At 42.5% G+C, this 13,824-nt stretch overlaps 1 protein-coding gene across 2 annotated transcripts in view; it reads left to right on the top strand.

Moving 5' to 3' along the window:
* TDRD9 (tudor domain containing 9) overlaps positions 1–11,137 on the top strand; it is a 190,906-nt gene extending 179,769 nt beyond the window's left edge. For both annotated transcript variants that reach the window (XM_024105141.3, XM_042858224.2), the window contains 4 exons: positions 1,079–1,217; positions 1,852–1,970; positions 8,483–8,555; positions 10,486–11,137. In XM_024105141.3, coding sequence (XP_023960909.3) covers positions 1,079–1,217; positions 1,852–1,970; positions 8,483–8,555; positions 10,486–10,587 — 433 coding nt within the window. In that variant the 3' untranslated portion in view covers positions 10,588–11,137. The remainder of the gene's footprint in view (positions 1–1,078; positions 1,218–1,851; positions 1,971–8,482; positions 8,556–10,485) is intronic.
* The last annotated feature ends 2,687 nt before the right edge of the window (positions 11,138–13,824 follow it).

The following is a 13,824-nucleotide window of genomic DNA, read 5'->3' on the forward strand; positions in this document are numbered from 1 at the left end:
TGTTCATTGCGATTGCGGAACGTATGAAGGGCTTGCCTATCTCGACACAGCGCTTGTCGGCATGGATTGTGCATTGTATACGCACCTGTTATGAGCTCGCCAATGTTCCGGCCCCGGAGATCCGGGCCCACTCGACTAGAGCCCAAGCGTCCTCTACGGCCTTCTTGGCACAGGTCCCTATCCAGGAGATCTGCAAGGCAGCCACCTGGTCGTCCATACATACGTTCACAGCCCACAACGCGATCCATCATCAGACCAGAGAGGACGCAATGGTCGGTCGGGCTGTGCTACAGTCAGTTGTACCTTGACTCCTACCCACCTCCAATGGTAAGCTTGGGAATCACCTAATGTGTAATGGACGTGAACAATCACTCGAAGAAGAAAGAACGGTTACTTACCTTCTGTAACTGTTGTTCTTCGAGATGTGTTGTTCACGTCCATTACACTTCCCACCCTCCTTCCCCTCTGTCGGAGTCTCCGGCAAGAAGGAACCGGAGGGGTCGGGTCGGCAGGGATATATATACCCTGGAGCGGGGCGCCGCTCTGGCGGGAAGGAGGGGGCCCTGCCGGCCCGACGGGAGCCGCTAAGGGAAAAAGTTTCCGACGTCCGTGCACGCGGCGCACGTACACCTAATGTGTAATGGACGTGAACAACACATCTCGAAGAACAACAGTTACAGAAGGTAAGTAACAGTTCTTTTTCTTTGGCAATACACATGTTTGTTCCTATGAGGGTATCACTGTACTGCAATCACCGGGTGTGATCGCCACTTGTGTAGACACACCTGAGCTAGCTTTAATCTAGTTAGCTCAGGGTTTGAAGCGCTGAAGCCCAGAGTTCCAGCCATGCTTGTACAGCCAGCATTCTGCAGTAGCTTCACTGCTCTGATACCCAAGCTGGCTAGATTAACTTGCATACCTCTTCTTGAGCAGCAATCAAAACCATCAATTTGCAGTATAGATCTAATCAGAGCATCTGTCTTCATATTAATGTGGGATTGGTGTTCCAGATGAGGTTGCTTTGTTTTCTTCATTTTCATATTTCCAAAATTTCAGTTCAAGTTTTCATTTTGTTTAGGGTTGATAAAAGTGGAAGGAGTTTTACTGGTGTTCTTTGTGGTTTGGGGTGGAATCAAAGTCTTGGAACCCCACTGCTTCCAGAACATGACATGGAGCTGACATTTGATGTGCAATTTGGCGTGGATGACATAGTAGAGGTAAAACATGCATATGGATTATTTTCATTGCAGTAGTGCATGTCTGGAATCTAGCAGATGTCAGAAATTGTTAGCTCTTGCGATTTTATTACTTGAAGTCTAGCAACCTTTGGCAGAATTTTAGTTGTCTAATTTTTTTAGTGAAATTGCCTGTTTATAACCTTGAACTGATCTTGTGTGTCAGATACTAAGTCTAAAAACCCTAAGGTGGTTTCATTAAACTTTATTGAACAAAGTCAGATATTGAATACAGTACATTATCATCTTTGTAGACAGTTGTATATCATTAAGCCAGTACAATTCTGTGCTAATCAAACTCCTATGCAAGGTGGGTTTTTTGTTTTTCTGTGTTATATTCAAACCTTTTAATTATTATTTGGTATAAAATAATGCTATTTAAAAATCCACTTAGTCATAAAATATTAGACATTCTTATATAAAATTATATACATAGCTTTTCTCAGATGTCTTTGCTAATGTTGATTATAAAAATGAACGTTCAGTGTTAACTAAACCATTCTAGACAGACAGACATAGGCATGCACACACACACACATCCCTAAGTATACTCTGAATTTAAACTGGAAATGTTGTTTGGGCTGCTCATTATTATGTATCATTGAAATGTTCACAGATAAACATCCTAAGAACGGCCATTAACAAACTGGTTTGTGATGGCCCAAATGGCCCAAGGTATTTGGGGCAAGAGAGAATTGCACAGCTGCAAGAGAATGCTCGTGAAAAACTTTTAGGGTAAGACTACTTTTCTTAACGAGAATTTTGTTTATTTTCTTAGTTTATAGCAAAACAGAATTCACATTTGTTTTCACGCTTCTGTCTGGTACTAGCCATCTTGATTTACCTTGCTTGTTTATAAAGCAGTAAATCACTAGTTTGAGCTTTGCTTTCAAAATATTTCTTCTTTTCAGCATTTTAATATAGGTTTTAGACTTATTGTTTCCATTATTTATAATTTTACTGCTACTGTAACACTAGGTCAACAGGAAAGCCTAACAGTTAGTAGAATCATAAAAACTAAAGATATCAAAACCTGTTCCTCAAGATATTAGTTGTTATAGTTCCCTGTTCTAGGGACTGACTGACAGGAACTCATATGGCTTCAGAACCTAGAGAGTTTCTTCTTCTCCCCCTGTGATGGAATCTCTTGGAGACTTTTCCTTCCAGATTACATCTGAGGTACACACTGCTGTCTCTCCCTCATCAAATCTATGCCAAGAGAAGGTGTTAGCAGAGATAACACTGCTCTACAGCCAAAATGCTTCTGAAATAAATGTAGTCAAACTTTACTAATTCTGGGTCACTGAGAACGAAAATGATGCGTTGATTGGCTCTAGTTTTCAAGATATGCTATTGGGTCAGTATATACGACCCTTGACTTGGGAATAGCGGAGGATAAGTGAGTTATAAAGGGAAGGGATCTCAATTTAAACCAGAAATGACTAAAATACATCTTTGACTGACTGGATCTATGAATAAATCTATGACTGGGTTTGGACAGTACTTGCTTTTTAGGCAAAACAATGAATGATGCAATCTGAAGCTGATATTGCGTCATACATGATATGAATTGCATCATGTCATTCCTAGAAGTCATGGATGATGCAATCATAACGAAGCTTACATCACTCTGCTGAACAAATTGCCCTATATCAGCTCTAGAAATCATACAGTGTTGTGCTCTCTTATTTGTCAGTGTTTGATTTTGCAAAGGGACACATTTCTGTTTAGCCAAAGTGAGCAGAGATGCTTCGTACTTGTGTGAACAGTGCAGATAACTTCTGCTATGTTTGTGGTGAAGTGACTTTTGCATCACAAAAGCGCAGTATAACCACTATGATTAAGAAAGCCTATCACCTTTATTTTGGCTGCAAAATTGGAGATCAGGACAAGAGGTGGGCCCCACACATATGCTGCAACACTTGTGCAACAAATCTTCGCCAGTGGTTGAACAGGAAAAGGAAAGCTATGCCTTATGCAGTGCCAATGATTTGGAGAGAGCCAACAGATCATACCAGCAATTGTTACTTCTGCATGCCTTACTACTGCATGCATACTTCTGGTGCCTCCAGTTGGGAAAGGTGTGTTGAAGAAAAAGTGGACTGTGCATTATCCAAACATTCCATCAGCTATACGCCCAGTACCCCACGGAGAAGGACTGCTGGTTCCTGATGCACCAGCATCATTCTCACTTGAGTCAGACGAGGAAGAGGATGAAACTTCTGGTCCTGAACCATCAATGTCACAGGACCCACATTTTCTCCCTCCTCCTCTTAGACTTACAGCAACATCTCATGAACTGAATGACCTTGTCAGGGATTTGGAACTACCCAAGAGTAAGGCAGAGCTGTTGGGCTCCAGACTACAGCAGTGGAATCTCCTGGCAGGTGATGTTAGGGTTTCCATGTTCCGTGACCTTCAAAAGGATCTTGTCCCATTCTTCTTCATGGAAGGTGATCTTGTAGCCTGCAACAACATCGATGGTGTGATGGCAGCCCTCAACATCGTTCACGATCCAGATGTGTGGAGACTGTTCAGTGATTCATCGAAGACGAGTCTTAAAGCTGTTTTACTGCATAATGGCAATGTTTTGCCATCAATTCCAGTTGGTCATGCAGTCCATATGAAGGAAACCTATGACAACATGAAACAACTTTTGAGGTGCATAAACTGTGACCAACATCAGTGGCAGCTTGGTGGCGATTTGAAGGTTGTTGCTCTCTTGCTTAGTCTGCAGACTGGATACACAAAGTACTGCTGTTTTCTCTGCGAATGGGATAGTCGTGCAAGAGATTCCCACTACATCAAGAAAGATTGGCCACTCCGACAGTCATTGGAGCATGGGAGGAAAAGTCTTCAGCATCCACCACTTGTTGAATCAAGGAAGATTTTGTTACCACCCTTACACATCAAGCTGGGTCTGATGAAGAACTTTGTCAAGGCCATTGACAAAACACAAGCAGCTTTCAAGTACCTCCATGGAAAATTTCCAAGCTTAAATGAAGCTAAGATAAAGGAAGATGTCTTTGTTGGTCCTCAGATTTGTGAACTTCTTCAAGATGATGCATTTGACCATGCACTGCGTGGCAAGGAAAAGATGGCATGGAAAGCCTTCCAGTTAGTGGCAATAAATTTTCTCGGAAACAACAAGGCAGACAACTACAGGTTGTTGGTGGAAAACCTCCTCAAGGCATACGAAAGCCTTGGTTGCAACATGTCACTAAAGATACATTTTTTGCACTCTCATCTAGATTTTTTTCCACCGAACTGCGGAGCAGTGAGCAACGAGCACGGCGAGTGATTTCACCAGGACATTGCAACAATGGAGAAACGCTATCAGGGCAAATGGAGCCCATCAATGCTTGCAGACTGTTGCTGGACAGTGACAAGAGATGTAATGAATACAAGAGACAAGCCAAGAAGCGCCGAGTAGACATTGAATAGGACTAAACTATGTACATAATAGTTTTTTGCCTTTTGTTTCATAATAAATTTTATTTATATAACCCTTTTGCTGATTTTTAAAGTGTTACATAAACAGGACAGGTGAAATATTATCATGTAAAGCAACCATAAACACATGAAAAGACCTAGGTTTACAATTTATGATTAAAACTCTTCTATCTATACGCTATACATAGACATAAAATGTAAAAACTTAAATATCTTAGAAACAGTAGCCAATCAGTTGTTTTAATTGTCATATTTGAATTCAGCACATCAAAATACATAATAAATAGCACATTTTATCTCTGAAGCAGACAACTTCTCAAAAATTGTAGACCAGTGTAATTGCTAGAATTCTCCTTCCCTTATCCTACCTTATTGGATCTGTCCCAAGAGAAAGCAGGGTACTTACTGAGGCCACCTGCCTCTTTCTGGCAACGCTTCCTTGATTCTTATGACCAAATCAAAGGAACTGATACCAGTATAGTGCAGAGTACTTGGGGTATCGAGCATCAGTGCAGCTTGCAGTTTATCTGTCTCCTAAAGCTTTCTACAGAGCCAGCCCCAGTATGAAGAGTCACTAGGGCAATTCTCAAAAGTATGTAGCTGGTAAGGTCCTTGAAGCTTTGAGCAAGGCTGTCTGTCTCTGTGAATGTAGGGTAGGCATCTTTGTGCTAGATCTAAACCTTTAATAAACCTTTTAATCCCTATACACAGTGTGTGATGAAACAGATACAAATGTGATTGTTGGCAACAGCCATCCAGCGACCCTCTTTTGCAGTCATGCACTAGCTGTTACGCAGGGTCTCCAATGGTACCTTCCTACCCAGGAAAGATGCTAGTCTGTGTGCCAGAAGGAAATGCCTTCCCGAAGCACTGTGCATTGAGGTGGGGGCAATTTCATGATGCAACTTCATGTCAAAATGGATCAGAAGCTTTTAGTGGAGTCCCCCCCCCCCCGTGCAAAATGCAATGGGGAAAGAGTGGTTGCTGTCACATAGAACGTAGAGAGAATTGATATGGGCAGTTTCTATGACTCCCTTCTTTGGTGTACCTGCTCAATTCAAATATATGATTTGCCAGTGGTTACTATCTCAACTCCTTTGATGTATGTGAGCACTAACACGTCTACCCCAACTTTAAATCCACTCCACACGTCTTGAGTGAGGTAGATTAGTAAGTAACAGAGGTCAGGTTTTGCTCGGGGGTGGCATATAGCAAGAATTCTTTAGGGCATCAACACTTGCCAGCAGGGCCAGTGCAGGGATATTTTGCGCCCTACACGAAACTTCCACCTTGCGGCGCCCTTCCCCCTCCCCCCGGACAACGTCTGAAAACTAGTAAACTTATTATAAACAGCCTGTCAGAATGGGTAAGGGCTTTGTAATGTTTCTTTTTTTACCTTTAAGGCATTTCAATTGCTTGCTATTGCCTCTGATAGTGTCCCATTCAAAGTCTTACTATTGTGCAAAGCTAAACAATTGAGCCTTGCATTGCATCACCAGTCAGGTTAGGCAGGGTGACAAATCCCCCTTGCCCCAAAGGGCCATTATCCCCGATGACTAATTTCTACTCCATGTCTATAAAGCAGACTTTTAAGGTAAATACATTATTCCTTCAATATTACCCATGCACACATCTCACAAAGATTCTCACTCTTGACAAGTTACCAGCCTTGTGTAGATCCCTTCCAGGTTCCTCTTTGTGGGTAAGTGCCCTGTAAGACACGTGTGGGGTTCAGTGAGTTTGTCAGGCCTGCAGTGACATCTGTTTGTGAAGATCAGGGGGCCCTTTTCCAAGGAGTGCTGATGTCACAGTGAGCTTGGGGTGGCTGACAGTATGGGGCAGGGCACTGAGGCTGGTGGGGCAGGTAACACTCCCTGGGCTGGGGGGCAGGCGGTGTAGAGTTGGGGCAGGGGTAGGTACCTGTCAATCTACATACTTGGGCTGCGCCAGCAGCCTCTTCACCTCAGTCTCCCCCGCTTGCCTGGGCGCAACTCCTCTCTCAAGCTCCCAAGCCACTGTGGCCGCGGCCACCCGGGAGGACGCGGGCAGGAAGCGCTGCCGAGGAGGAGACACCCGGGGTTGGGCTTGGCTGGGGCCCCGCACCTGCCGGCCGAGATCAGCAGGAACCGGGCGCTGCTCGGGGGAAGCCAGGCGGCAGCAGCCTCTGCAGCAGCAGGGGCAGGCAGGGAGTGTAGCCCGCCATGGGGCAGGAGAGGCCGCGCTGCTGCTGCTGTTGTTTCCTGCCTACAACCGTCCTTTGCTTAGTTATCCTGGTCTTAAGATTTGTGGATCATAGTTAGGGCCCTTACCAAATTGATGGCCATGAAAAACACATCATGGACCGTGAAATCTGGTCTCCGCCCATGAAATCTGGTCTTTTGTGTGCTTTTACCCTATACTATACAGATTTAATGGGGGGAGATCAGCGTTTCCCAAATTGGGGGTCCTGCCCAAAAGGGAGTTGTGGGGGGGGGAGGTGTCTTAAGGTTATTTTGCGGGGGGTGTGGTATTGCCACCCTTACTTCTGCACTGCCTTCAGAGCTTGGCAGCTGGAGAGCGGCGACTGTTGGCCGGGCACCCAGCTCTGAAGGTTGTGCCCTGCCAGCAGCAGCACAGAATTAAGGGTGGCAATACCATACCTTGTCACACTTACTTCTGCACTGCTGCCTTCAGAGCCGGTAGGCCGGTCAGGATCCCTACAATTACAACACTGTGAATGTTCAGATTGAAATAGCTGAAATCATGAAATTATTCATTTTTAAAACCCTATGTCCGTGAAATTGACCAAAATGGACCGTGAATTTGGTAGGGCCCTATCACAGTATCCAGAAACAAAATTTCAGAAGTAAATTTACTTACCCCCTCCCCCAAAGTATCAGAAGCTGAACATACTCTGATTTTGAAGGAAGAGACCATCTGCTAGCATAGTGTTGCATTGTTTATCTTATTTTTCCCCTTATACAAAATCTTTCTCCTCCTGTATTTCAGTTGTTTTCTGGTCATTTTTTGTTTAATACACTGAAAAAAATGCCTTGCTGAAAAGACACTACATGCATAAAGACAGGTTTCAGAGTGGCAGCTGTGTTAGTCTGTATCCGCAAAAAGAACAGGAGTACTTGTGGCACCTTAGAGACTAACACATTTATTTGAGCATAAGCTTTCGTGGGCTCAAATAAATGTGTTAGTCTCTAAGGTGCCACAAGTACTCCTGTTCTTTTTACATGCATAAAACTATTCAGGCTAAGTCTTTCATGGTTTCCCCTTTACAGTTTTTTTTAAATTAACTGTATTTACATCATGTCACCACTACTTAAGAGTAAAATGTGTATTTGAAATACACATCTAGACAGAATTAATTAAAATGTATCACTGTTGTACTTCACATAGCTTGAGGAAATAACTGGGGCATACAGACAATCTATAATAATTGAGTTGTTACAGAAAACAAAATGATCTAAAGATAGCTAAACTAGATCCAAATGAATAAGCATACATAAATGTATGGAATAAATGATAGTTGCAAATTGTAGCACTTTGTCAAATAAACAACTTATACCAAATATTTTTTCTCTCAGAATAAGTTTTAAAACAAATAGTTTCACGAGAGCATGACATTATCTGTGACTTCTCACACTGGAGAGATAGTATTAGATAAATGAGCAAATTAGACTAACATGAAAATGTTAACATTTCATCCAGCACCGGAATGTAATAAATTTCCACCTATTTCATTAGGTGTTTAGAGTTAACGATATACCATTGGGTTTCTTAAAGATGTTTTTATGATATTTCAGTTTAATCTGCAAATCAAAACCTCGACAAGTAATTGCTCCCAAGTGGTATGGGAAACCATATGATTGGAATCAGGTAAGGTTATAATTTTCTAAAAAAACTAAGCAAATGGGAATGGGTTATTACCATATTCCTTCATATCTGGAGACTTACAGTAGGTTCAGATCTCATGGTCACAAGTAAGATGTTTTTTGTCTGTGTATTCCTTTGCTGATATCTGTTAACCTCATGAGCAGAGATGGTTTGAATAACAGTACAAATATTGTAGGTTTGGATTTGACGTGCATGGACAGATCCATACACTCAGTCTGGCTCTTGTAATATTTCCTGTTTAATTTTGTGACCTCCAATATTCATTCTTTCCAAACAAAACACTTCAGAAATTTGCAGTGAAGGATGGGTTTCTGGCAGGGAGTTGTAATTTATTAGTTGCTGCTCAGTAGGATAAACATTTTATTACTATCTGAATTTTTGTATTTTCCCCCTTAGAAATTAACCTTTTGGTACTGCCCATCAAATAGCATAAAATTAACTAAAGGAAAGGAAAGTTGATGACTGGTGTATTTATGTTATTTGTTTTGGAATTGTTAGCTCACTGCAGTATATGTTGGATTTTATTGCTGGCCATTGTTGTATAACAGGATTTCCTTTTTATACTTTCAGGAAACCTGCTGTTTTTAGGGTCAGATAGGGAAGTAGTAGTCTGGAGATTTCAAAGGGTTTCTTGCAGCACAGAAGTAGGGTTTTTGTTTGGAGTAAGTCCTAGTCTGCCCTGTTAGTCTGTTAGAAATCTTTCCTAGCTTCCTCAGTGGGTCTCCCCATCCAACCAGATTCCCACCACATTTGGTTCATGGCCAGCTTAGTGGTCAGTGAACCAGCAGGAACAAGGCAGGCCAGTGGGTATCATGTGTCTTTGGTGGTGGAGGGAACTGGGTGCTTTTCTGAGATGGGTAAGTGAGGGGTTTAGGTCTCTTCTTGAAAGGGAAGGAAAGTCTGAGAAGATGGGATAAGCACAGAGGGCAAATATGCTCATCCTCTTCACAGTTCACTGTGGGGAGTGTGTTTATTTTCTTTTAATTTTGCTGTAAGGTTGTCCTATATAGATGTTATATTATAAGAGTGCAAATGGACAGAAAATATCTGTCCTCTGCAGCTCTAGTACAGAATGTGCATATTTCTATGTTTTATACCTTGCATAAGCTGAAGTAGTGCTTACATTTTTCAAATTTTAGTAGCTATCCACAGTGTCAAAATATGCTATTATGCCATCTCTCTCTCAGGGAAAAGGCCACTTAATATTTTTTTAGACGCTCTTAAATCCCACAATGCTATGTTACCTTTAACAGACACACATTCTCCTTTCCCTTCTAAACTGCCTAAGGAACTGAAAAAACCTATGGCTGATCCTTATTTCATGTTGTGTATGGGAGATGAGCAGTGCTAAAGCAGTGCTCTATACTGATTCCTCCCACAATATGCACGTGTATATGAGTGTGTTCATTTTAACCTGATAATTCAAAGAACAGCAACTCATGGGATTTTTTTTTTTACTACAGTACAAAGATTTGCAGGATATAATTATATGGGGCAATGAGCATGCTAGTATAGTCTTTTATTTATCTACATCGTTTTTAATTTTTCGTAAAAGCAAATTGGCGTGTAAGCCATATAGCAATATGTCAAGTCTGAGAGACCAGGACATCTGACTTAATATAATTACAGAATGCTTACCTTATTAGTTATCCACTTGATAAGTAAAGCCTGTGGATCTGAAACGGAGAATTCTGGCATAGGCATCCCATGAGGTAAGTTTGGGTTTTGATGGTAATATTTATCTAATTTTTAAGCATGCCATAAAGAACATGAGCAGAATTTGTATGATTTGGAACAATCAAAAAGTTATTTGAAAACAAGATAGTGGGGGGGGGGGAAATCTTGTGTTTGCAGAGTAAGAACATATGAACTTACATCTTTCTAACATTGTAATTTTGCTTTTTTTCATTAGGTGGATTCAAAACTGATCATCGACCAGTCTGAAAGTCAGAATGAAAGAGGAAAGAACGCTTTCCTTTACCAGCTACATAAGCTGGTTGTGTTAAATACTTAAATATTTCTAGAAATCCTTAAAAGAAAGAAATGTTAAAGCCAGTTCTTAGTTTAATTTTACTGATGTTTTCTGTATGATCCTTAAAGGTTGGCTCCACATCCCTCTGATCTTAAAGAGGAAGATAGTATGCAGTTTGGAATGTCCTACTGGGTGTATTAATAAGATTAAAAAAATGTATTATGTGTTAATATCTGGTGTTCTCCCAGAGATTAAGACTCAAGGTACACATATACTGAAAATACTGTTCATAGAACAGATTTGTTTAGAGCAAGAGGCTCTTTTTCTTTTAATAATCTTTCTGAGACGACTTTTCAAAAAGCACCCAATGAACAGAAGGGGAGAAAATAGATAAAGTCTTAGTTGTTTAACTCTTTCACTAAAGTATACAACAGCGAAAGATGAATAAGATTTTCTTTGTCTTTGAGATAAAATATATTGAGTTGCATGTTGAATTTTATATATGTTTTATTTTTATGTTACTAGTGTTTGAATAATAAATCTTACAGCAAATTTACTAATTTGTTTTGTATAATTAAAAAGTTAATGAACACTGATGTTTTAGTTTATGTACTGGTGACTTCAAGGCATATTTGTGTACAGATTTAGCTATAGTATATAATTAAACATCTCATGCTCGATATAATCACTTGCACAGTACACTTTTGACACAAAACATAAGTCATAAGTACATATTTTTTCATAGGTGGAGGGAAAAATCTTTTTGAACCTCTGTTCAAAGTCACTGTTCCTCCATTCTTTTTTCCTGTCCCCTAAAACACAAGGTCTTTACCCCAAAAAATATGAGGCTGCTAGCTTCAGAATAAAACACACAATTGGAAATAAGATATGGTGTCTTTCCCCTTCCTCTTTACAAACCTGGTTAATAAAAATTGAATTTAATGACTATTGGTGTGCCACTAGATTCATAATATACAACAGATATTTTTTAAGTAGTTTAATTGTGTTAAACCAGTAGGTGGCAGTGCCAATCACCATAAATAGGCTAGCAGCTCAGAGAAACAAAGCTACAGTGAAGAAATCTTAAAAGAACAGTAATTTTAGTAATACTGTGAGTCAAGAGAAACATCCATATAATAGACAATTGCAATGACCCAGTGTAACCATCACTTTCCTTTGCTCCCCAGTCAGCAGGGGAATGAGAATGGTACAGGTAGATGTATCCTCACTTTGTGATATTACTGGTGAGAGCTTCTGCAGGACAGAGTACTCCATAATGTCAGAAATTTTGGATATAAATACAAAGGCCTGGTCTACACTGTGGGTGGATCGATCTAAGTTACGCAACTTCAGTACGTGAATAACGTAGCTGAAGTCGACGTACTTGGATCTACTCACCATGGTGTCTTAACTACGGTGAGTCAACTGCTGCCACTCCCCCATCGACTCTGCATGCGCCTCTTGCCAAGCTGGAGTACAGGAGTCGATGGGAGAGCGCTCGGGGATCGATTTATCGCGTCTAGACTAGATGCGATAAATCGATCCCCGCTGGATTGATCGCTGCCCGCTGATCCGTCCGGTAGTGAAGACATACCCTTAGATATCATGAGACCTGCCTATATTGCCTCAGGAGAGTACACATTCCCTTGAAGTGCGGCGTCTGCTGTGCTTTCCCTGCACATACCAGGCAATCTTATGAATTCAGGCTCCAGAGGTACTTCATGGAGCTCTCCATGAGCCCTGTTCACATCCTGAGTTCTCCTGCTTCCCTTCCACCCATCCAGAGCCACTGGACAGCACCCCACCGGCATCCAGTACTGGCGATTTGGAGTCTTCCACCAGACACAGGGACTCCATAAATTGGAAACACAAAGAAGACAAGGACAAACACCCACACAAGAAGAGTGACAAATCTCCATCTGAAAAAAACCCGCTTTGCACCTTCCTCCAGCACCGCCGAGACTCCACGTCTTAGAATGGGTGCAACTGGAGCTTGCAAGGAAATGGTACCAGGAGCTCCCAGTGTTGTGAAACCACACACTGAAAGGTCAGTAACAATGCCTGTGTCACCTAAGGACAGAAGGAGTCTGCCCATGCACAGATCCATCACCTCCAAGGTGGCATCAATAGCCCAGGCCAAGCCTGAGACACCTGGCAGATCACCTCTGGTGGGACTCTGATACAGTCTCCTGGAGGACCTAGCTACCTATGCAGACCTGGAGTCCCCAATTTTCTTGTAGCCTGTCCTGCTGTGATAGGTGTCCCCATGGCAGTACCTGGGCATTCTCCAGGCTATGAGACTCTCTGAAGTGGCACTCCTGATTAATGAGGCTATTGTGGAGCCTGCCAAAGTGGTTTGGCGCATAACTGATACCTGTGCCCCAACCAAAAGAGGGCTGAGAAATGTTTTTGGTTCTTCCCAAGCAAGTGGAATTTTTATTTTCCCACTTGAAACCCAATTCCCTGGTTATGTAGGCACCCACAGAAAGAAGCTGGCTGCACCACCCAAATTGACTCCACGAAACAAAAATGCCCAAGCAACTTTCTGCAGAAGACTTTGGCTAGTTTAGCATTCCAAATAGTAAATTACCAAGATTTGGTGTTGAAATCTGATGCCTTGAATTACAACAAGCCATAGGCAGTGACTTCGTGGGTGTTCTGGGCTGGAGCACCCAGGGGGAAAAATTAGTGAGTGCTCTGCACCCACCAGCAGCCAAGATCCCCTCCTCCCCCACCTGCTCCTCCCCTCCTGAGCATGTCACTTCCTGCTCCTCTGCCTGCCTCCCAGTGTTTCCCGCCCAGCCGCCACCAAACAGCTGTTTGGCAGGGTTATCACGCTTTGGGAGTGGGGGAGGAACGGGAACATGGTGTGCTCAGGGGAGGAGGCGGGGCCAGGGTGGGGATTTGGGGATGGAGATGGAATATTGGCAGGGAGGGGGCGGGGACTTTGGGGAAGGGGTTGGAATGGGGACTGGGAAGAGGCGGGGCAGGGGCGGGACCTCATGGAAGGATGGAGTGGGAGCGGAGGACCAGCATGGTAGACAGCCTGCACCACCATCCTCCACTCTGCAACCTCCACCACATCTCAGAAAGTCTTCTGGACATGATGCCCAACGGTCAATAGCCAGTCTCCACATTGCCTGCTACCACCCATATTGGTGGCTGCCTGGCCTGTTTTCTGACAATGTACTGAGCTATCACGATGGACAAATGGGTCCTGGACACTATATCAAACAAATACACACTAGAATTGCTTCTGCCCTCTCCATCCCCCTTCAG

This window comes from Chrysemys picta, chromosome 4 (genome assembly GCF_011386835.1).
Source record: "Chrysemys picta bellii isolate R12L10 chromosome 4, ASM1138683v2, whole genome shotgun sequence".
Taxonomy (NCBI): domain Eukaryota; kingdom Metazoa; phylum Chordata; order Testudines; family Emydidae; genus Chrysemys; species Chrysemys picta.